Below are 23,111 nucleotides of genomic sequence, written 5' to 3' on the forward strand. Positions count from 1 at the left end.
CGCACGGCACCCACGGCAAGGGGCACCACGGCCGGGCAGCTGCTCCCCACGGCATCGCCAGCCCACAGCACCCGGCAGCTCCCATTGACTCACTGCAGCAGGAGAGCAGCAAAGCCTGGCAGCAAACTCCCAGGGCAATTCTAGGGACCAAAGGGACGCTTCCAGCAGCATTCCGGACTTGAGTATTCCCGCAGAATTCCTTCTCCAGCTCTGCAGCCTCTCATGCTGTTCCAGGACTGTCGGGTTTACACTGCCCTCCTGCTGCTCCTGGCTCAGGGCTCGCCAGGTTCAGTGCCCCCTTGGCAGCCCCGGACAAAAGGAGGGCACTGCTCTGCTCTGCTTTCTGCTGCTGAACATCTTCATTCTCCTCCTCGCAAGGACCCACAACTCTCCCGCTTTACAAAGAGCAGCAGCACTTGGCAGGCCCGGCAGGATCTTCCCCACAAAGGCCGTGGCACTGCCCTGTGCTCGTCCTGCCACAGGAGCTCAAGGCTTCTGCACAGCACAACTTCCCAGCAGTGACCTCCCTGCTCCAGAGGGATGAGGAGCCTCTGCTGAACTGCAGAGATTCACACACTGCAACCACTGCACTGCCTGCATTTCCTGCCATTCTGCAGCACTTGGGCATCTACTGGGGCTCTTCCTGCTGTTTAAGAAGGAGGTTTGCAAGCTCTGGGAACTGGATGGAGTTTTGTTCCAGCTGCCAGCTAAGGAAGTTTTCAACCTGTTACATAATACATGCAATGAAAACTCCAGTGATTTAAGAACTTGGACTCCAGCAGAACTGTTGGATTATTTATTTCATCAGGAAAACTAGACCAGGAAATAAAGCCATCCCTTTATATATGGAAGTCAAATGAACTCATTTAGGTAAATAAACAGGCTGTAAAAAGGAAGTTACTGAGCTTTATATATGGATACATTAGAGAAGGGAGCAGGATACAATGCTTGGGATGCTCCTTGGAATACTATTCCAGAAATGTCTTAGTACAGAGCATTAGACTCCACAACAGAATCCTGCCAAGTAATTATATCCACATAGGAAAGGAAATTGTTGGGGATCCTGACCTGGCTTTTGGAGGTATCAGGAGTTCCTAAAAAACAAAGATCTTAAACTGAAAGCTTTATTCAAGTAGCTGAATCTACCCAGCACAGGTCCTTCTACAGATCATGGTGAGCTTTCTTTCAAGGCAGAAAACCCCAAACAGGCACAATCTTCCACTCCAAAGTCTCACCCAACTGCCTTCATCTCATCCCTGCCCTCCTCCAAGAAGATTCCACCAGCCAAGTCCAGGGCACTCCAAGGGAAACCCTTGGGTGACCTTGTCTGGTGTTCCCTGGGCACTGAGGGAAGAAGAGAATTTATCAAGGTCCCAAATGCCCACGGAGATCTTGGAAATCAGCTCTCCAGGATGCTTTGCAGGCCTTCTCAGTCAGCTTGAGCTCTTCAAACACACTTGTCCTCAGCGTTGTCTCTGAAAGGGTCACTATGGTCTGAAGGGTCAAACTCAGAAGTGTCTGAACCTGCAGACAGTCCTTCCTTCCGGGCAGAGATGCAGCTGTTTGGGAATGTTATTCCCTGCTGGCAGCTTCCCACAGAGCTGTGGGTACACATTCTCCAGGCAGCTCACTGAATGCAGAGTTTCCTTCCAACCTGAAGGGAGTCTTTGCTCTACAACATCTCTGCCAGGTGGCACTGTGTGATTGCAGGCTGGTTCTCCTGGCTCTGCCTGTGTCCTGCTCTCCTTGGAAAGCACCATGTCCGTAAGGATCCAGATGTTGATCCTGATCTCAAAGAGAATCAATAAAATATCATTAAACAGGCATAAAATGTCGAGAATCGATCAATGAAATGCCAGATCTATCTGAAAATAGACACAAATACAGTGTTGTGGAGCTCCTGGCTGGGCTTTCCCAACTGTGTGCATTGGCCTGGAAGCCCCGGGGCCTCACTTCTCTGCCCCCTAATTAGGAGCAATTTATTAGGCCAATTAACCACGGAGTCATTTGCCCCTGAGCTGCTTTGTTCCTCTGCCAGGCACAGGCCAGCCCGGGCTCCGCAGGCTGCAGGGTTGCTGCGTCCTGTCAGTGCTCAACACCTCGGATTTATTTGCCCCAAAAAGGGAAAACGGCCCCGAATCCCATGGGCCGAGCGCAGGAGGGGACAGAGTTCTGGCACAAAACTCCAGCCGCCGGGTTTGCCCAGCCCGGGAAGAACCAAGGGCCCCGCAGTGAGGTGGGACCCCCCAGCAGCCCTTGTGTGCCGTGCCCAGCTGAAGCCCTCCCTGGGGCGCTCGGGGCTGGCTGGGCACACTGGGAGCGCTGGGAAGGGCCCCGGCTCGGGGCAGGGGCGGCGGGTGCCCAGCAGTGACTGAGGGGAAGGGCCTTCACAGGGACCCCCGCGCCCCTCGCTGCCCACGGGAAGGGTTTTTGGTCCCTCTGAGCGATTTGGCGGCGTTCCTGGGCTCGGCGGGGCCGGGCAGGCGGCAGCGGGACACGCGGGGCCCGGGCCGTGCGGCGGAGCCGGGTGGGAACTGCGGGGCGGCCCCAGCGGGGCCCGAGGGCGGAGCGGAGCCGGTTGGGAACAACCCCCGATCCCCCCCCGGGGCCAGGTCTGATGCCGGGAAAAGCACCACTGATAAGAAGGAGTATCTTGGCCAGCCCCCAGAGCTGGGAAGCATTCCAGAAGAAGAAACTGGTTTTTCAGTCCCGTGACCAAAGAAGGACAATTTGGAGAAGAGATGTTCCCCAAAGGGCCACCAGAGACCCTCGAGAGACCCCTACTCTGATGTAAATGAGTTCTGAGAACAGATTCAAATGTGTAAGAGAATCTGTGGGAGTGTTTTATATATATGCATGAGTTTGAGGAAGTGTAATGCACATGTATTAGTTACATCCACAGAAACCAGGGTGTGAGACAGCCCAGTGTGGGGGTGATGGGAGGAGACCCCCCCACCCCCCACCCCCGCACCCAGTGCCGAAAAAAATAAAACCGCTTTCTAATCCTGACATTCCAGTGACAGAGAGTTTTATTCCCATTTGGTGACAGTCCCAGTTGCTCCCAGTATGATCCCTGTTGCCCCAGTTCTGGTCCCGAGGGGTCCCAGTCCTGGTCCTGGTGTATCCCAGTGTCCCAGTCCATCCCAGTCCATCCCGGTCCCTTCCCAGCAGCCGCCGCCGTTTCCCAGGTCCTGCCCCCCCGCCCCCCCCGAGCTGCCGCCGGACGCCGCCCCCCCAAGATGCTGACGGGGGTCGGGGCTCCGTCTTTGGCTTCGTCTCCCTGGGCTGGGGCTCGGCCTCTGCCTGCGGGAGGAGCTGAGGGGGGTCCCCGGGGGTCGTGTGTGCCCCCCCCGGAGCGTGTGTGCCCCCCCGGGACCCCCATTCCGGGGGGAGCCCCCCTTTCCCTTGACCCCGGGCTCCCCTTGAATCCCTGGTCCTGGGCACTGAGACTCCCCTGCATCTCCTTCCCCAGCTCTGGGACCCCCCTGCACCCCCCTATCCAGTTCCACAACCCCTGCAATCCCTTTCCCAGTCCCTGCATCCCCCTGTGCAGGGGGGGCTGCAGGGCTTTGGGGGGTCTCACCAGGGCTTTGCCCCAGGACACCCTGCCTCGGGCTCTGGGGGTGGGGGGTGACCGGTGCTCTTGAGCCCCCCCTTTTTTCCGCACCCCTTCCCCACCCCCATTCTGGATCTGCCATTCCAGAGCCGTGGGGGGGCCTCGCCGCAGCCCCCCCGCTGTCCCCGCTGTCCCCTCGGGGCCCTGACGGCCGCCCTGGCGCTGTCCCTCGGGCTGCCCGGGGAGTTGCCCCCACGGGCTCTTGGGGCGGGGCTGGAGGGTCCCACTGCCCCTCTGCTGTGTTCAAGCACCTGAGGAACAGGGAGCAAACCCCCAGATCGGGTTTCCCGGCTGCAAAGCTCGGCGGGGCTGCCCCACCAGGAGGAATTTGGGGCTCGGGGACAGGAACAAAACACAGCATCAATTAAACCTTATTAAAAATTCAAGCACCGGGACAGGAAAAAAATCATCCTTTGGGGTCTTCCCTTTGCAGACACAGACAGAGGGTTCTCACCTGGAAAATATTTACCTGGGGAAGTACCAGCCTGGTAATAATTTTAGTTAAACTAATGATGCCAACAACACCAGCTGGGCATTGATGGAGGGGGGTTATATAGTTTTAGTAAGTATAGAAACACTTTGCAGTTGCCAGTGACTCAACAGCAGCATCCACAGGTATTTTCGTCTCTGTCAGTTGATCCTTGGTCTGTTTTTTTGACTATTTTTCTTTATAAATATTCCACAAATCACTCCTATGGAACCAGTTTTGCTTTGCTAAGGAGAGCTGTGACTGCTGGGCCCTTGGGGGATTATGAGCTTTTTGTGTTTTTAGTTGAGGAGCACAGGAGCATCCAGGCAAAGCCCCAGGATGGAGCAGGACCTGCCCAGGCCCCGAGAGCTCGGGCTGTTGTCCCAGCTCAGCTTGTGGCAGGAGGAGCTGAGGGTGCCCCTGTCCCCTCTGTGCCCCCCAGGGGTGGCAGAAGCCCCTCGGGAGGCAGGTCCAGAGGCACCATCCCCTGTCCCGGGGGCTCCCCGAGCTGCCCTGCACAGGGTGGGCACACGGGGGGTGGGCTCAGGTGGGTCTGAAGGGCCATCCAGCACCTTGGGGGCTGACCTGGGGGGCTGGGACTGAAAACCCCTCGGAGCTGTGCAAGTCCTTGAGACAACGAGCTCCTGCTTCTTTAATGAACAACCTGAAGAACAACCCAAGTGGAATCCTATTTTTGTTCTCCAAATTTCAGAGACCTGCATTAGGGCCAGGAAGGACAAGTCCTGTGCCTAAAGCCCCTCTGTGTGGCCCCACAACCAGCAGTGCTGAGCGAGACCCTTGGAGCTCTCTGGGGCCGCAGCAGCTGCAGGGACTCTGCTCCAGCACGGGCTTCCCACGGGCTCACATCCTTCTTTGTGGGCATCCCCTGCTCTGCCGTGGGCTCCTCCTTGGGCTGCAGGGGAATCTCAGCTCCAGGCCTGGAGCACCTCCTGCCCCTCCTCCTGAACTGCCCTGGGGGTCTGCAGAGCTGTTCCTCTCCCCTATTCCCACTCTGCTCCTCTCTGCACCCAATTCCATCTGCACAAGGACTTTTTCCTCCTTAAATACATTATCCCCGAGGCCCCAGTACACTGCCCAGCTTGGATCACCTGGAATATGGGTCACCAGGTCTGCGCCCAACATGGATCACCAGGAACGTGGGTCACCAGGTCTGCGCCCAACATGGATCACCAGGAATGTTGGTCACCAGGTCTGTGCCCAACGAGGGTCCCTGTGGATCGTCCAACGCGGGTCCTCCCATGGCTGATGGAGTTGGAGCAGTGGCCGAAGCTCTTCCCGCAGTCGGGGCACTCGGAGCTTCTCTTACCAGTGGGTCTGTTAGTGGAAGGATAAGGCAGAGCTGTCCCTGAAGCTCTTCCCACACTCCCCAGAGTTGTAGGGCCTCTCCCTGATGTGGAGGCGACGGTAGGTGTAGAGGGTGGAGCTGTCCCACATTCCCTACACGTGTAGGGCTGTTCCCCAGTGTGGATGTGCTGGGGGCTGAGCAGCTTGGTGCTTGTGCTGAAGCTCTTCCCACATTCCAAGCACTTGTAGGGCCATTCCCTGGTGTGGATGCAACGGTGTTTGGAAAGGCTGGAGCTGTCCCTGAAGCTCTTCCCACACTCCGCACACGTGTAGGGCCTTTCCCACTGTGGATCATCTGGTGTCGGAGCAGGTGGGAGCTCTGAGTGAAACTCTTCCCACACTCCCCACATGTATAGGGCCGTTCCCTGGTGTGGATGCGACGGTGGGTGCGGAGGGTGGAGCGGTCACTGAAGCTCTTCCCACACTCCCCACATGTGTAGGGCCTTTCCCCAGTGTGGATCATCTGGTGTTGGAGCAGGTGAGAGCTCCATTTGAAACTCTTCCCACACTCCCCACATGTGTAGGGTCGTTCCCCAGTGTGGATGTGACGGTGGTCACGGAGGGTGGAGCTGTGCCTGAAGCTTTTCCCACATTCCCTACACGTGTAGGGCCGTTCCCCAGTGTGGATGTGCTGGTGCCTCAGGAGGTTTGAGCTCCTACTGAAGCTCTTCCCACATTCCAAACACCTGAAGGGCTTTTCCCTGCTGGGAGGCTGCTCAGGGACCACCAGCTCAAAGCTCCGCCTCAAGCTCCGGCCGCCTTCCCGGCACAGGCTGGCTCTTTCCTTTTCACAGCCCCCTGGGCTGGGTTTGGAGCCCCTCCTGCGGGGGCGTCTCCGACCCTTTTCCTCCCCGCTGCCTTCCTGCGCCGGGGAGCCCTTCAAAACGGCCTCTCCCACCAGGCTCTGCCGCCGGGATTTGTCCTCCGCGCTCTCCGGCCTCACCTCGGGGCCTGGGGCAGGAAGCAACAAGGACAGGCAGGGGATTTGCCTCCAGCCCAGAGGGAAGCCCAAGGACATCCCCCCAACTCCGACCCCGGCAGGACGGCCACAAAAGACAAAAGACCGACCCAAAGGGGCACTGACTTCCTCCTCACCTGCCTGGGGGGCCCGCGGCATCTTCCTCTTCCTCGCAGCCTCCTCCTCCATCCGCCCAACCTTTGGGAAGCAGAAATCCTTATGGGGGGGGAAAAGAAGGAGTGAGTGCGTTGCCTTTGGGGTTCCTCCTGCCCAAGTCCAGCTCTAGGACTCACCACGCATCTTGTGTCCATAAAAACCCCCAAAACACCAACATTCAGCCCAAAAACCCCTCCCAGGAGTTCCCCCTCTCTGCTCTCTGGGATTAGGGGTGTCCCCCCTGTCTGGCCTGATGGCACTTCTGCCTGCATTGGGGTTCCCCCTTCTCCCGGCTGCCGGGGGTCCCCCGGTTCCGGGGGGTTCCCACTCTCCGGGGTCCCCTTTAGTGTTGCCAGGGGGGTCCCAGGGCTCACTTCTCCCCACTCTGCCTCCCGGGGCCGGCCGGCCCTCCTCTCTCGCCTCCCACCCTCGCAAACCTCTTGGCGCTCTCGGCTCCCACCCCGCCTCAAGGCCCCCCCTCCTCTCCACACTCCAAGGCCTTCCCCCTCTCCGGGACCCCCGCTTAAGGGGCCCGGCGCTCCCTCTCTGCTCCCCCCCTCCAGCATTCCGGGGGTCCCCCAGCTCCGGGATCGCCCCTCTCTGCTCTCCCCACTCCGCGGATACCGGGGTTCCCCCCCGGCTCTCACAGGGAGCCCCCAAACCGCTCTCGCCCCCCCCGCCATTGCCGAGCGACCGCCAGGACCTTTTGGCTGCTCTTCTTTGTGCTCCCGCTCGGCTCCTCCCTCGGCTGGGCCGCCGCTTTTGGCGGGTTTCCTCCTCCGGGATCCGCCCCCTGCAGCCCTTCCCCCCCTGGCCCAGCCCCCTTGGGCCCCCCTTGGGTCCCCCTTGCCCAATAAGTCTGATTATACAGACAAGCAATTGGTTTTAATCCACAAAACCCAAATGTAGAACCCAGAACCCTGGGCCATCAACAAAGTGGTGTTCCTTGGCCCCCCCCAGTCCAAAGTAAAGGGAGAGGGGAAAAATACCTGCTGGTGGGAGAGCTGTTGCAGTCTGGTCAAAAGTGGTGGTTGCAGTCCAGTTGAGGGTGGTGGTCTCAGGCTGGTTGAGAGCGGTGTGCTGCAGTCCTCCTCTGGATCCCACGAGTGGTAAAAAGGTTCTGAAACTCCAGGTTTATATATTCTCCAGTTCAGGCAGGAATGCCCAGTCCTCCCCTCAGAGCGGGGAATTCCATAAAAGGATGCTTAGTTCTTCCCTCAGAGCGGGGAATTCCATAAAAGGCTATGAGGATACTCAGAGAGGGGAATTCCATAAAAGGATATGAGGACAGGAACACCCCCCCCCACCTCACAGGCCTCCCCCCCCCCCAACAACAGTTCCTGGGAAAATGGCATGGAAGGCCATAGAATACACAGTTTTGGGCTACACCCATCCAGTGAGGAATCGGTCCCAACTGTTCTAACTAGGACAGGATTCCAGAGTGGGATCAGGTGGAATTGTGGACTGGGATAAGGGCTGGATTCTGGAGTGGGATTGGGGTGGGATTGGGGTTGGATGGATGGAGCAGGACCAGGAGGGAATCCAGAGCAGTTCCTACTCTCCCTGGGCTCCACAGTCGGCTCCATCCCCTGGGATGGGAACAGGGACATGGTGACTCCTTTCCCCGCTCTCATCCCAGCAGGAATCACAGCCTGAGCGATCCTGGAGCTGGATCTGCCCCTTCCCTCTCCCTGCGGAAAGGCAGGAGCTGCTGGCAGAGCTCATCCTGCTGCTCCCACCCACCCCGGCCCCCCTGCGGCTCTTCCCGATGGATCAACTTCCTGCTTTTTCCCGTGTGAAACCCAGGACCACAATTATTCCTGAGGCTTTAATTTGGGTGTGAAAATCTCCTGCTTTGGGCAATAAATCCTGGCTCCCTCCTCTGGCCTCCGGCAGTTCCTCTGTGGGAACCAGGAATGGGGACAGGGGGGCTTGGATGGGGACACTGGGAACAGGCTGGGGACACCAGGAATAGGACTGGGGATGTCAGGACTGGGATGGGAACACTGGGAATGGGAATGGGGATGTGGAAGACCAGGATGGGAACAAGGGGGACAGGAATGGGGGACACTGGGAGCAGGTTGGGGACAGCAGGAATGGGAATGGGGACTTGGGGGACCAGGATGGGGACACTGGGAACAAGTTGGAGTCACCAGAAGTTGGGAATGGGGATACCAAGAGCAGGCTGGGGACACCAGGAACAGGGAATGGGAACACCAGGAGACAATGGGGAAAGGGATGAGGACACCAGGAACAGGATGGGAAAGCCAGCAAAAGGTTGGGGACAACAGGAACTGGGAATGGGGACATCAGGAGTTGGGAATGGCAACACCAGGAATGGGAATGGGGACATGGGGGACCAGGATGGGGTCATGGGGAACAGGTGGGGCATTACCAAGACCTGGTAATGGGAAGACCTGGAGAGGGAATGGGAATGTGGGGGACCAGGATGGGGACACTGGGGACAGGAACAGGGACACTGGGAGCAGGCTGGGCATTACCAGCAATGGGAATGGGCACGGCAGGAACAGGAATGGGCACAGCAGGAACTCTGTGTCTCTGCTGGCCCCCTGGGCTGTGCCTTGGAGCCCTGACAGCTCCTGCAGGTCGCAGCTTTCCCAAGGCCTGGCAGCCCTCGCTGCCGTTGCCGGTCCTGCAGTGCCGGGCAGGACGCGCTGCGGATCCCGCCGGGCTCTGGCGCTGCCACGGAACCCGCCGGCACCATCAGCCCGCACGGCACCCACGGCAAGGGGCACCACGGCCGGGCAGCTGCTCCCCACGGCATCGCCAGCCCACAGCACCCGGCAGCTCCCATTGACTCACTGCAGCAGGAGAGCAGCAAAGCCTGGCAGCAAACTCCCAGGGCAATTCTAGGGACCAAAGGGACGCTTCCAGCAGCATTCCGGACTTGAGTATTCCCGCAGAATTCCTTCTCCAGCTCTGCAGCCTCTCATGCTGTTCCAGGACTGTCGGGTTTACACTGCCCTCCTGCTGCTCCTGGCTCAGGGCTCGCCAGGTTCAGTGCCCCCTTGGCAGCCCCGGACAAAAGGAGGGCACTGCTCTGCTCTGCTTTCTGCTGCTGAACATCTTCATTCTCCTCCTCGCAAGGACCCACAACTCTCCCGCTTTACAAAGAGCAGCAGCACTTGGCAGGCCCGGCAGGATCTTCCCCACAAAGGCCGTGGCACTGCCCTGTGCTCGTCCTGCCACAGGAGCTCAAGGCTTCTGCACAGCACAACTTCCCAGCAGTGACCTCCCTGCTCCAGAGGGATGAGGAGCCTCTGCTGAACTGCAGAGATTCACACACTGCAACCACTGCACTGCCTGCATTTCCTGCCATTCTGCAGCACTTGGGCATCTACTGGGGCTCTTCCTGCTGTTTAAGAAGGAGGTTTGCAAGCTCTGGGAACTGGATGGAGTTTTGTTCCAGCTGCCAGCTAAGGAAGTTTTCAACCTGTTACATAATACATGCAATGAAAACTCCAGTGATTTAAGAACTTGGACTCCAGCAGAACTGTTGGATTATTTATTTCATCAGGAAAACTAGACCAGGAAATAAAGCCATCCCTTTATATATGGAAGTCAAATGAACTCATTTAGGTAAATAAACAGGCTGTAAAAAGGAAGTTACTGAGCTTTATATATGGATACATTAGAGAAGGGAGCAGGATACAATGCTTGGGATGCTCCTTGGAATACTATTCCAGAAATGTCTTAGTACAGAGCATTAGACTCCACAACAGAATCCTGCCAAGTAATTATATCCACATAGGAAAGGAAATTGTTGGGGATCCTGACCTGGCTTTTGGAGGTATCAGGAGTTCCTAAAAAACAAAGATCTTAAACTGAAAGCTTTATTCAAGTAGCTGAATCTACCCAGCACAGGTCCTTCTACAGATCATGGTGAGCTTTCTTTCAAGGCAGAAAACCCCAAACAGGCACAATCTTCCACTCCAAAGTCTCACCCAACTGCCTTCATCTCATCCCTGCCCTCCTCCAAGAAGATTCCACCAGCCAAGTCCAGGGCACTCCAAGGGAAACCCTTGGGTGACCTTGTCTGGTGTTCCCTGGGCACTGAGGGAAGAAGAGAATTTATCAAGGTCCCAAATGCCCACGGAGATCTTGGAAATCAGCTCTCCAGGATGCTTTGCAGGCCTTCTCAGTCAGCTTGAGCTCTTCAAACACACTTGTCCTCAGTGTTTTCTCTGAAAGGGTCACTATGGTCTGAAGGGTCAAACTCAGAAGTGTCTGAACCTGCAGACAGTCCTTCCTTCCGGGCAGAGATGCAGCTGTTTGGGAATGTTATTCCCTGCTGTCAGCTTCCCACAGAGCTGTGGGTACACATTCTCCAGGCAGCTCACTGAATGCAGAGTTTCCTTCCAACCTGAAGGGAGTCTTTGCTCTACAACATCTCTGCCAGGTGGCACTGTGTGATTGCAGGCTGGTTCTCGTGGCTCTGCCTGTGTCCTGCTCTCCTTGGAAAGCACCATGTCCATAAGGATCCAGATGTTGATCCTCATCTCGAAGAGAATCAATAAATATCATTAAACAGGCATAAAATATCGAGAATCAAACAATGAAATTCCAGATCTATCTGAAAATAGACACAAATACAGTGTTGTGGAGCTCCTGGCTGGGCTTTCCCAGCCCTGTGGGGGGCAGGAAGCCCTGGGGCCTCACTTCTCTCCCCCTAATTAGGAGCAATTTATTAGGCTAATTAACCACGGAGTCATTTGCCCCTGAGCTGCTTTGTTCCTCTGCCAGGCACAGGCCAGCCCGGGCTCCGCAGGCTGCAGGGCTGCTGCGTCCTGTCAGTGCTCAACACCTCGGATTTATTTGCCCCAAAAAGGGAAAATGGCCCCGAATCCCGTGGGCCGAGCGCAGGAGGGGACAGAGTTCTGGCACAAAACTCCACCCGCCGGGTTTGCCCAGCCCGGGAAGAACCAAGGGCCCCGCAGTGAGGTGGGACCCCCCAGCAGCCCTTGTGTGCCGTGCCCAGCTGAAGCCCTCCCTGGGGCGCTCGGGGCTGGCTGGGCACACTGGGAGCGCTGGGAAGGGCCCCGGCTCGGGGCGGGGGCGGCGGGTGCCCAGCAGTGACTGAGGGGAAGGGCCTTCACAGGGACCCCCCGCGCCCCTCGCTGCCCACGGGAAGGGTTTTTGGTCCCTCTGAGCGATTTGGCGGTGTTTCTGGGCTCGGCGGGGCCGGGCAGGCGGCAGCGGGACACGCGGGGCCCGGGCCGTGCGGCGGAGCCGGGTGGGAACTGCGGGGCGGCCCCAGCGGGGCCCGAGGGCGGAGCGGAGCCGGTTGGGAACGACCCCCGATCCCCCCGGGGCCAGGTCTGATGCCGGGAAAAGCACCACTGATAAGGAGGAGTATCTTGGCCAGCCCCCAGAGCTGGGAAGCATTCCAGAAGAAGAAACTGGTTTTTCAGGCCTGTGACCAAAGAAGGATAATTTGGAGAAGGGATGTTCCCCAAAGGGCCACCAGAGACCCTCGAGAGACCCCTACTCTGATGTAAATGAGTTCTGAGAACTGATTCAAAAGTGTAAGAGAATCTGTGGGAGTGTTTAATATATATGCATGAGTTTGAGGAAGTGTAATGCACATGTATTAGTTACATCCACAGAAAACAGGGTGTGAGACAGCCCAGTGTGGGGGTGATGTGAGGAGACCCCCCCCACCCCCGCACCCAGTGCCGAAAAAATTTAAACCGCTTTCTAATCCTGACATTGCAGTGACAGAGAGTTTTATTCCCGTTTGGTGACAGTCCCAGTTGCTCCCAGTATGATCCCCGTTGCCCCATTTCTGGTCTCGAGGGGTCCCCGTCCTGCTCCAGCTGTATCCCGGTGTCCCAGTCCATCCCAGTCTGTCCCAGTCCATCCCAGTCCATCCCGGTCCCTTCCCAGCAGCCGCCGCCGTTTCCCGGGTCCTGCCCCCCCCGCCCCCCCAGAGCTGCCGCCGGACGCCGCCCCCCCAAGATGCTGACGGGGGTCGGGGCTCCGTCTTTGGCTTCGTCTCCCTGGGCTGGGGCTCGGCCTCCGCCCGCGGGAGGAGCTGAGGGGGGTCCCCGGGGGTCGTGTGTCCCCCCCGGAGCGTGTGTGCCCCCCCGGGACCCCCATCCCGCTGTCCCCCCCTTTTCTCTCCCCACGAAGCTCTTCCCCAGCTCCCGCTCCCCCCTGGCAGGGGCTTTGGGAGCCCCCCTTTGCCTTGACCCCGGGACCCCTGCGGGGGGCAGTGGGGGCTGCCCAGGGCGGGCACTGGCCCAGGGAGATCGCCCCCCGCCCCCGCGGCATCCGCTGATCGCGGCGCTTCCCCCGCTTTGGCCCCAAAGCGGCGCCTTTAAGGCCGAGTTTAAGCGCAGGGCCCGCGAGTTCAGCTCGGCCCGGCCCGGGGGTCCCGCAAGACGTGGCCGCGGAGGGTTGCAGAGGGTCTCAGGATGGCTCAGGGTGGTCCCAGCAGGGCTCCCAAAGGACATTCCGGTCAGTTCCCAGGAATTCCCCCGCCCCCTCCCCTCCCACGCGCTGCCTCGGGCACTGTCGCGTCTCCCAACCTGCGGCGGCGGGATCTGCCCGGTGACCGGTGACGTCACGGCCGAGTCGGGTTGCCATTGGTGCAGAAGAAGTAGCGGCGCCGGACGCTGCTGTGTGGGCGGGGCCAGCGGAGCAGCGCGATGGCTCCAGCGCTGGGGCTGGGGGCGCTCCTGGCGCTCCTGGGGGTCTCGGGGGGGCAGCCCGAGGGTAAGTGGGACCCCCGGAACGGGCAACTCCTCAGCCTTTATTCCCGGGCACCGGCACTTCCCTGAACCTCCACTTCCGGGCACCGGGACCCCCCTGCACCCTCTCCCTCGGCACCGGGACCCCCTGAATCCCAATTGCTGAGCACGGGAACCCCCTGAACCCCCATTCCCGGAAGGAGATCCCCCTGAACACCCATTCCTGGGTACCGGGACCCCCCTGAACTTTCATTTCCGGGCACCGGGGCTCCCCTGCATCCTCTCCCTCAGCATCGGGACCCCCTTAAACCTCCCTATGCGGCACCGGGACCGCCTCGTTTCCATTCCTGGGCACCGAGACCCCCCTGAACACCCGTTCCCGGGCATGGGAACCTCCCTCAACCTCCATTCCCGGGCACAGGGACGCCTCTGGAGCCCCATTCCTGAGTCCTGGGACCCCCCGGAACTCCCATTCTTGGTCTCGGGAACCCCCCTGGACCCTCATCCCTGGCACCAGGACCCCTCTGAACCCCCTTATCCTCAACAAATACCCCTCTGTGCCCCTTTTCCTGCTAATCCTGCCTCTCCCAGCCCCCTCATCCTCCCTTTTCCTTGACCCTGGGACCCCCATTCCTGCCTTTCCCAGCCCCCGGCCCCCACTTTCCTCAACACCGGGGACCACTGGACCCCCCTTTCCTGGGCACAGGGACCCCCTGGATCCCATATCCCTCCTCTCCCAGTCCCAGCCCCCACTTTCCTTGAACCTTGGACCCTTCCCAGCTCTCCCAGTTCCACTTCCTTGACCCTTGGACCCCCAAACCCTCCAATCTCTGTGACCCCCCCAGTTCTCCACTCCCTGTGCTTCCTGCAGGGGGGTCCCAGACACCGGGAATGCCCTCGACCGCAATTCCTGGGCACCGGGACCCCCTGAAGTTCCATTCCTGGCAGAGGGACCCCCCCTGCACCCCCTCCCCCAGCACCTGGACTTCCCTAAATGCTCTTATCCAGCACTAGAAACCCCTGAACCCTCATTCCCGGGACGGGGAGCCCCCCTGAACCCCATTCCTGGGCACGGGGATCTCCCTGAACCTCCATTTCCAGGCACGGGGATCCCCCTGAACCCCTTGATCCAGCACTGGGACCCCTGGGACCCCCATTTCTCGGCACTGGGACACCCCTGAACCACCATCCCCGGCTCCAGGACCCATCTGAACCCCCTTATCCTGCACCATCACCTCCCTGCATCCCCTTTTCCCGGCCATCCTGCATCTCCCAGACCCCCCCTTTTCCTTTACCCTGAGACTGCCTGGACCCCCATTCCTGCCTTTCCCAGCCTCCAGACCCCACATTCCTTAACACTGGGGACCCCTGGACCCCTCTTTCCTGGGCACAGGGACCCCCTGAACCTCCATTCCACCTCTCCCAGTGCCCTCACCCCACTTCCCCTGATCCTGGGACCCCCCTTAACCTCCATTCCTGGGCATGGGGACTCCTCTGCACCCCCTTATCCAGCATCCAGACCTCCCTGGACCCCCTTCTCTGGGACTAGGACCCCACTACACACCAATTCCTGGACACAAGGACCCCCTGCACCCCCTTGTCCTGCACCAACACCCCCCTGCATCCCCTTTCCGGTCCATTCTGGGTCTCCTCACCCCATGACCCCTCTTGTCCCAACACTGGGACCCCCCGGGCCCCCTTTCCTGGGCACAGGGACCCCTGGATGCCCCATCCGACCTCTACCAGTCCCTACACCCTCCTTTCCTTGTCCCTGGGATGCCCAAACCCCCTTCCCGGCTCTCCCAGCTCTCCCAGTTCCCCCTTTCCTTGACCCTTGACCCCCCAGACCTCCCAGATCTCCGTGTCCCCCCAGTTCTTCACTCCCTGCATTTCCTATCCATCGCGGTGACGGAGCATGGCCCGAGGATCCCTCAGTTCATGGTGTTGGGATACTTGGACGGGATCCCCATCACGCGCTACGACAGCGAGCGGGGCCGGGTGGAGCCGCTGACGCCGTGGATGGCGGCTGGAGCCGAGCCGGGATATTGGGATGAACAGACCCAGCGCAACGAAAGGTGCCGGTTCATTGCTGCCAACAACCTGGTGACAGTGGGGGGCCGGTACAACTGGAGTGGGGGTGAGTGGGGGGAGCTGGGGAATGGGGGGATGTGTGGGGCTGGGATGGGATCCATGGGGCTGCGATGGGGATCCAGGGCACTCCAAGGGGCTGGAATGAGGCTCTGTGAGTCTCCATTGGACTCTGGGGTGATGCCAATTTTTTTGCCCCCAAAAAGGCACAGACAGAGAAACTGCTCAAAGACAAAGTTTTCAGTCTATAAGCAGGAGGTATCTTTATTACGGCACTGGGGAGCAGCCAGATCTCTCTGGACAACTGCTCTGTTCCAGCAAGTCACAACTGGTCCTTTAATACAAATTTTGTCAAGCAATTGCATCATACAATATAAATATTCATAATATTGCAACATACTTTTTTAATATTCATAACAGGTGGAATTTAGGCAGAGTTATGGGCGTGGTCTTCAGTTTGGGGAGAATTTGAGGGGTCGTTCCTGTTCTTCGGCCTCATGAACTCTTGTCCTTTCCTTCATCACCATCATAAACTTTGTGAACTTCTCTAATCTGGCCGATTTCCTAGTGTATTTGGCAGAGGTTCCTAATATTTGACAAGGGGTACCTATATTTTGGCTCATCTTCTTTCTTTATCAGTCTTTGTTTTCCTTCTATATACTTATTTTAGTCTCTTAGTTCCTTCTGTTTTCCTGAGTACCTATGCTTCTGTTCTCCTGTGTCAGTGTGTTCTGCATACCTTAGTAAATTATTGCCTCCGCTGTTTCTAGGACCAAATTCTTTGTGCTTTTGCTTAAGCCTATATTCTGAATTTAACTCTCTACTTTTCGTATTGCTATATTATATTTGCTTTCTAGGCCTTGCCTCGCTTCAGGGGCTCCATAGAGCTAGAATGGGGCTCTGTGGGGCTGGGACACAATTCCAGGGGTCTCCATGGATCCAATCCCACCCCCCAGGTCTCCACACAAGGCAGCGGCTTTATGGCTGTGACCTCCTGTCCGACGGGAGCGTCCGTGGATACAACCAGATTGGCTACGATGGGCGGGATTTCATCTCTTTCGAGCTGGGATCTGGTTGATTCGTGGCGGCCGATGGAGCTGCCCAGATCACCAAGAGGAAATGGGAACACGATGGGATAGAGGTGGACTATTGGAGAAATTACCTGGAGAACACTTGTCCGGAATGGCTCCGGAAATTCGTCGGATACGGGCGGGAGGCACTGGAGCGCAAAGGTGAGGGAGACAGAATTCCCATGGGAATGTGGGATTTGGGAGGGTGGAAGTGAGGAATGCAGGAATTTCTTGTGGGAATTCCATGGATGAATCTGAGTCATCCAACTCCCATGGGAATTCCATACATGGATCCAACTGTTGTCCCATTCCCATGGGAATTCCATGAATGGATCTCACCATTATCCCATTCCAGATCCCCCCGATGTCCACGTGTCCGGGAAAGAGGAACACGGGATCCTGACGTTGTCCTGCCACGCATACGGATTCTACCCCGGGATGATCGGGATCAACTGGCTGAAGGGGGATGAAGTGCGGGATCAGGAGACGGAGTGGGGTGGGATCGTTCCCAACAGCGACGGCACCTTCCACAGCTGGGCCAGGATCGAGGCGCTGCCGGGGGAGCGGGAGCAGTACCGGTGCCGGGTGGAGCACGCCGGAATGCCGGAGCCCGGGATCTTCGCCTGGGGTGAGGCTGGGAACGGGCAATGTGGGAACTGGGCATTTGGGAAGGAGGAATTCAGGAATGTGGAGCAGTGGAATTGGGGGTCCCCTCCCCCTCCTCCCCCTTCTGCCCTTCCCAGAGCCGGAATCTGTCTGGAATTCCATCCCGATGTTGGTGGCTGTGTCCGTCATCGCTGCCATCATCATCATCATCGGCCTCATGGGAGTCGGTGTTTGGAAGCTCCGATCCGGTAACTCCCGGGATGGGGGTCGGGAAGGGACACGGATCCGCCCAGCAACATTTCAGGAATCGTGTGCCATGGGTGCTGATCCCACTTTATTTCCATAAGGAAGAGAGAGGGGAATGGATACAACATGGCCACCAGTGAGTACCAGCAGCGTATCTGGATCCTGGTCCAGATCCTCTCCACATGGATCCCATGGTGGATCCTGGTATAGATGTGCCCAAACCCCCCTTTTACCCCAAACACCCCCCCCCAAAACCTCTCCACGCGTGCGCAAAAACGGCCCCTCCGGCTCCGCCCCTTCCTCGCACGTCACTTCCCCCCAGTTCCCAGACCCGCCAATTCCCCCCCCCCCTTCCTGGGGAGCACTTAATTAACCTCAGATTCGTTAAGTAATTGAACAATGGGGGGTTGGGGTCGATTAGGGGGGAAATCCATCGGAGAATGAGGGGCGTGGCCAGAATGATTGGGCGGGGTCGAGGGGAGGGGGCGTGGCCAAGCGTTGAAAGGAGGGGTGTGACCGAATACTAGAGATGTGGTCATATAGGTCGGGGGCGTGGCCAGGCATCACGAGTCTGACACGGCCGGGGGCGTGACCAAACCCTGAGGGGCGTGGTCTGACAGGCTGGGGCGTGACCACCGCTGTGAGGCGTGGCCATACTGCCTCATTATCATAGGGGGCGTGGCTTAGCGGCGTGCATACGTTTGGGGGCGTGGTTTGCCGCGAAGAGGGGTGTGGCCTCGCTGTTGCCATGGCGGCACTTCCGGCGCGGGGGAGCGGAAGTGGCGGCGCTGGAGGCGCCGCTGGTACGGGGGGGAGGGGGGGGAATTAGGGGGATTTTGGGGGCTTATCGAGGGGTCTGGGGGGGTTTGGGGAATTATTGGGGGGTCTGAGGGGGGCTTGGGGGGGTCTGAGGGGGTGGGGGAACCTTCTGGCAGCGCGGGGAGCGGAGGGGCCCGGCCTTGCTGGGGGGGCTTTAATGGGGCTGGGGGGGCTCCTTTGACCCCGCAGAGGGTGTTGGGGGGGACTCCTGACCTCTGTTGGGGGGGCTTGGGGGGGCCCTTTTGGCCCTTGTCGGGGCGTGGGGAGGGGTCTGGGAGGGCTTTAATGGGGCTGGGGGGGCTCCTCTGACCCCTTTTGGGGTTTTGGGGGGGACTGGGGGTGCTTCTTTGATCGCTTTTGGGGTTTTGGGGGGGTCTGGGGGAGCTTCTTTGACCCCTTTTGGGGTTTTGGGGGGGTCTGGGAGGGAATTCGGGTTTTTTTAACCTTTTCTCCCCCATTTTAGGACCCCCTCGGACCCCCCCACCCCCCGTCGTGACCCCCCTGGGCCTCCCCAAGGACGGAAGAGCTGCGACTTTCCCCCGATTCCCGAGGTATTCCCGGGAATCCCGGGAAAATGGAGGGGAGAGGGGAACCCCAGCGACCCCCCTCCCCCTGGAGGGAGGCCCTGAAAGGTAAAAAAAAAAAACGAATTTAACCCAAAACTGGGGAAAAATGGGAGAAAATGGGATAAAAGTGAGAGGAAACGGGATAAAAATGGGAGAAAACCAAGGGAAAATTGGGAAAAAATGGGGAAAATTGCAATAAAAACGGGATAAAATGGGGGAAAGTAGGAGAAAAATGGGAAAAAATGGCTTAAAAATGGATAAAATTGGGAAGAAAATGAGTTAAATGTGGATAAAACTGGGATAAAATGGGGGAAAAAGGATAAAAATGGGGCAAATTGGGATGACAATTGGGAAAATGGGAAAAACTGGGATTAAAAAGTTTACTTTTACCCCTTTTTTGCCCCACTTTTTCCTTGTTTTCCAGCTGCTTTTCCAAGGTTTGAGGCTCTTTTTTTGGGGCTTTCTGCACTTCCCTTTTCCCCTTTTTCCCACCTTTTCCCCCCCTTTTTCCCCTCTTTTCCCCCCTTTTTCCCCCTTTTTTTCCCTTTTCCCTCCCTTTCCTTCCTGTTTTCTTCCTTTTCCTGCCATTTTTTCTCTTTCAATCCCCTTTTCCCGATGTTTTTTCCCCCTTTAATCCCATTTTTCCCTCTGCCAACGTGGCCCTGGGGAACTTTGAGCCCTCGAGTTCCCTCCCCCCCTTGAGCAGTCCTGGATTTTCCCCTTTTTTGTTGTTGTTTTTTGCTGTTTGTTTTTTTTTTTCACTTCCTCCGTGTGTTTTTTTCCCCAATTTCCCTCATTTTCACTCAATTCCTGCTTTTTTCCCTCCATTTCCTGCCTCCTCCAATGAGGGGGTGCTCCGGGTGAGTAAAAAACCCCCAAAAATACAACTTTTAACAACTTTTTACAACTTTTATCCCAACGGGATCCTCCCCCCCCCTTTCCCTCCCCCCCCTCCCCAGGGTGAATTTTGGGGTTAAATTTTGACCAGGTTGGACTTTGGGTTTATTTTCACCTGTTTTAAGGCACCTCCGGTAACTTTTAAGGACTTTTAATCATTTTAAATATCAATTTGATCTTTTTTAGGGGCGGGGGTAATCATTTTTAAGGGGATTTTGATCATTTTTAAGGGGGTTTTGGTACTTTTTGAGGGGAAGTTGTTCATTTTTAACTGGAATTTTAGTTGTTTTTTGGGGGGTTATTAATTTTTAAGGAGCTTTTGATGATTTTTAAAGGAGTCTCGATAATTTTTAAGGAAATTTTGATCGTTTTTAAGGGGGGTTTGCTCGTTTTTCGGCAGGTTTTGACTGTCTTTAAGGCGGTCCGGGAAGTTTTTAAGGGCGTCTCGATCGTTTTTAAGGAGGTTTTGGTCATTTTTAAAAGGGTTTTGGCAGTTTTTTAGGAGGTTTTGGTTGTTTTTAAGAAGGTTTTACACTTTTCTAAGAGGTTTTGAGAGCTTTTAAGGAGGTTTTGGTGATCTTTAAGCGGGTTTGGTCACTTAAGAAAGTTTTGATCATTTTTAAGAGAGTTTTGGTCACTTTTAAGAGAGTTTAATAGTTCCTAAGAGGTTTTTGGCAGTTTTTTAAGGCGAATTTGGTCGTTCTGAAGCAGTTTTCGGTCGTTTTCGAGCGGGTTTGGTCATTTTTTGGCAGTTTTTAAGAGGGCCCTGATAGTTTTTGAGGGCATTTGGCAGTTTTTAAGTGGGTTTTGATGGTTTTTAAGTGGTTTTTGGCCACCTTTCAACGCCTTTTTTTGCCACGTCGGGCTTTCACTTCCCCTCCCCCGGGGGCGGGAAAAACTTCCCGGGGGGGTGGTTTGGGGGTAAAAAGGGGGGGTTTGGTCATTTTTCAGAGCGTTTTGTTACTCTTTGAGGGTGTTTTGTTAATTTTGAGTGTGTTTTGGGTGCCTTTCGCTGCCTTTTTTGGTGCTGGGAGGCTCTGGGTTTTGCTTCCCTCTCCCCGGGGTTTGTGGGGTGGGTGAAGCTTCCTGGGGGTGTTTCCAGGCGGAATTTTAAGGGTAAAAAGAGGGTTTTAAGAGGGTTTTAAATGGGTTTTATCCCCTCTAACCCCCTTCTTGTCCCCCCCAGCCCCACATCCCAGTCCTGGGCGCTGAACGACACCGAAGAAGAGCAGTTGGGAGCTCTGGGTGTCATTTTGGGTGTAAAATGCGTGTAAAAAGAGGATTTTAAGAGGGTTTTAACTGTGTTTTAAATGATTTTTTTCTCCTCTGATCCCCTCCTTGTCCCCCCCAGCCCCACATCCCAGCCGTGGGTGCTGAATGATGCCCATGAAGAGCAGTTGGGAGCTCTGGGTGTTGTGTGTCAGGGTGTCATTTTGGGGGTAAAAAGGGGGTTTTAAGTGGTCTGAGTGTAATTTTGGGGGTAAAATGGGTGTAAAAAGAGGATTTTAAGAGGGTTTTAAGAGGATTTGAAGGGTTTTTTCCCCTCTAACCCCCTCCTTGTTCCCCCCTCAGCCCCACCGCCCAGCGCTGGGTGCTGAAGGATGCCAAAAAAGAGCAGTTGGGAGCTCTGGGTGTCATTTTGGGTGTAAAAAGAGGGTTTTAAGAGGGTTTTAATTGGGTTTTAAATGATTTTTTTCTCTCTAACCTCTTCATTGTCCCCCCTAGACCCATGGCCCGGCCCTGACCGCTGAAGGATGCCGAAGAAGAGCAGTTGGGTACTCTGGGGAGCGGCGCTTTTCCTCGCCTGGAACGGCCTCCTGCCGCTCTTCCTGTGGAGCCGCCCCCCGTCCCCTCCCGGGGGCTCCGAGGGCTCCTCTTCCCTGCCCTTGGAGCTCATCCGGCTGGCCCAGGATGCCGAGGCCAAGCTGGAGCGGCAGAAGGAACTGCTGCACTAAATCCACCGGCTCAACGGGCTCTGGGAGCTGTGGCGGCGCCAGAAGGCACCGACAACCCCCCTCCCCCAGGTTTCTGTGGGACCGAGCTTGGAGGATGCGGCGCCGCCAGTGCTGCCGGTGCTGGTGCTGGCATGCGACTGCAGCACGGTGCGGTGCTGCCTGGACAAGCTGCTGCGCTACCGGCCCTCAGCGCGGCGGCACCCGGTGATCGTGAGCCAGGACTGCGGGCACGCCGAGACGGCGCGGGTCATCGCCTCCTACGGCGACGCCGTGGCCCACATCCGGCAGCCCGACCTCAGCGACATCCTGGTGCCCCCCGAGCACCAAGTTCCAGGGCTACTGCCGCATCGCCCGCCACTACCGCTGGGCCCTGGGCCGGGTGTTCTGCGTCTTCTGCTACCGTGCCGCCATCGTGGTGGAGGACGACCTGGAGGTGGCCCCGGACTTCTTCGAGTACTTGGAGGCGGCGCTGCCGCTGCTGCGTGACGACCACACGCTCTGGTGCGTCTCGGCCTGGAACAACGGCCGCGAGCAGATGGTGGACGTGTCGCAGGCCAAGCTGCTCTACCGCACCGACTTCTTCCCCGGGCTGGGCTGGCTCCTGCTGGCCGAGCTCTGGGACGAGCTGGAGCCCAAGTGGCCGCGGGCATTCTGAGATGACTGGATGAGGCAGCCAGAGCAGCGTCAGGGCCACTCGTGCGTCCGGCCCGAGGTGTCCCGCACCATGACCTTCGGCAGGAAGGGCGTGAGCCACGGCCAGTTCTTTGACCAGTACCTGAAGTTCATCAAACTCAACGACCGTTTAGTGCCTTTCACCCGGCTGGACCTCTCTTACCTCAAGAAGGATGAGTACGAGCGCTCCTTCCTGCCCAGGGTCTACTCCGCGCCCGAGGTGAGGGTGGAGGAGCTCCAGGACAACAGGAGAAGGGATTTCGGGGCCGTCAGGCTCCAGTACAGCGGCCGAGACACCTTCAAAGCCTTCGCCAAAGCTTTGGGGCTCATGGACAACCTCAAATCCGGCGTCCCCCGCGCCGGCTACCGCAGCATTGTCAGCTTCGTGTACCGGGGCCGCCGCATTTACGTGGCACCCCCCCCCGGGACTGGACGGGCTACGACCCCACCTGGAGTTAGCATTCGCCCCCTCAAAGCACTTTGGGGGGGTTCTCCCCCTCTTTTAGGGGTTTGGGGGTGGGTTTGGTGCCAGTTTCAGTGCCCCCAGGCCGAGCGCCGCTCGCTGGCGGGGTCCAAAGGTGGTTTTGCAGAATAAAAGGTCAAAACCAGAAATTCCGCCTCAGAATTCCCACCCGTGGCTCCTGCTCGGAGTTGGCACCTGCTCCTGGAAAAGTTTTGGGGGGGTTGCCCTCATTATTTTAGGGGTTTGGTGCCCCAGCCGAGCGTCTCTCGGTCGCCACTGCTCACAGTGCTGAAAGGTTATTTTGCAGAATAAAAGGTCAAAAATGGAAATCTCCCCCAAAATTCGGGTTGTTTTGGTCAGCCAGGTCCTGCCTGGAGTCGGCACCCACTCACCAGAGGATTTTGGGGGGGTTCTCCCCATTATTTGGGGTATATTAAATTAGTCATCAATTC

The 23,111-nt window shown here is 57.5% G+C and overlaps 2 protein-coding genes and 1 pseudogene across 2 annotated transcripts in view; all 3 read left to right on the top strand.

Annotated features, from left to right (window-relative positions):
• The window catches only part of LOC135404434 (class I histocompatibility antigen, F10 alpha chain-like), a 214,735-nt gene that overhangs the window by 61,164 nt on the left and 130,460 nt on the right, over positions 1-23,111 (top strand). The gene's annotated exons all lie outside the window — the stretch shown is intronic.
• On the top strand, positions 13,092-17,749 carry LOC135404427 (class I histocompatibility antigen, F10 alpha chain-like; annotated as a pseudogene).
• MGAT1 (alpha-1,3-mannosyl-glycoprotein 2-beta-N-acetylglucosaminyltransferase) lies at positions 19,607-22,988 on the top strand. The gene is given in 4 exon segments (XM_064639150.1): positions 19,607-20,986; positions 21,028-21,847; positions 21,849-22,611; positions 22,614-22,988. Coding segments are annotated over 3 exon segments (1,329 nt in total). The 5' UTR covers positions 19,607-20,986; positions 21,028-21,323; the 3' UTR covers positions 22,656-22,988.

Source organism: Pseudopipra pipra, chromosome W (assembly GCF_036250125.1).
Source record: "Pseudopipra pipra isolate bDixPip1 chromosome W, bDixPip1.hap1, whole genome shotgun sequence".
Classification (NCBI taxonomy): domain Eukaryota; kingdom Metazoa; phylum Chordata; class Aves; order Passeriformes; family Pipridae; genus Pseudopipra; species Pseudopipra pipra.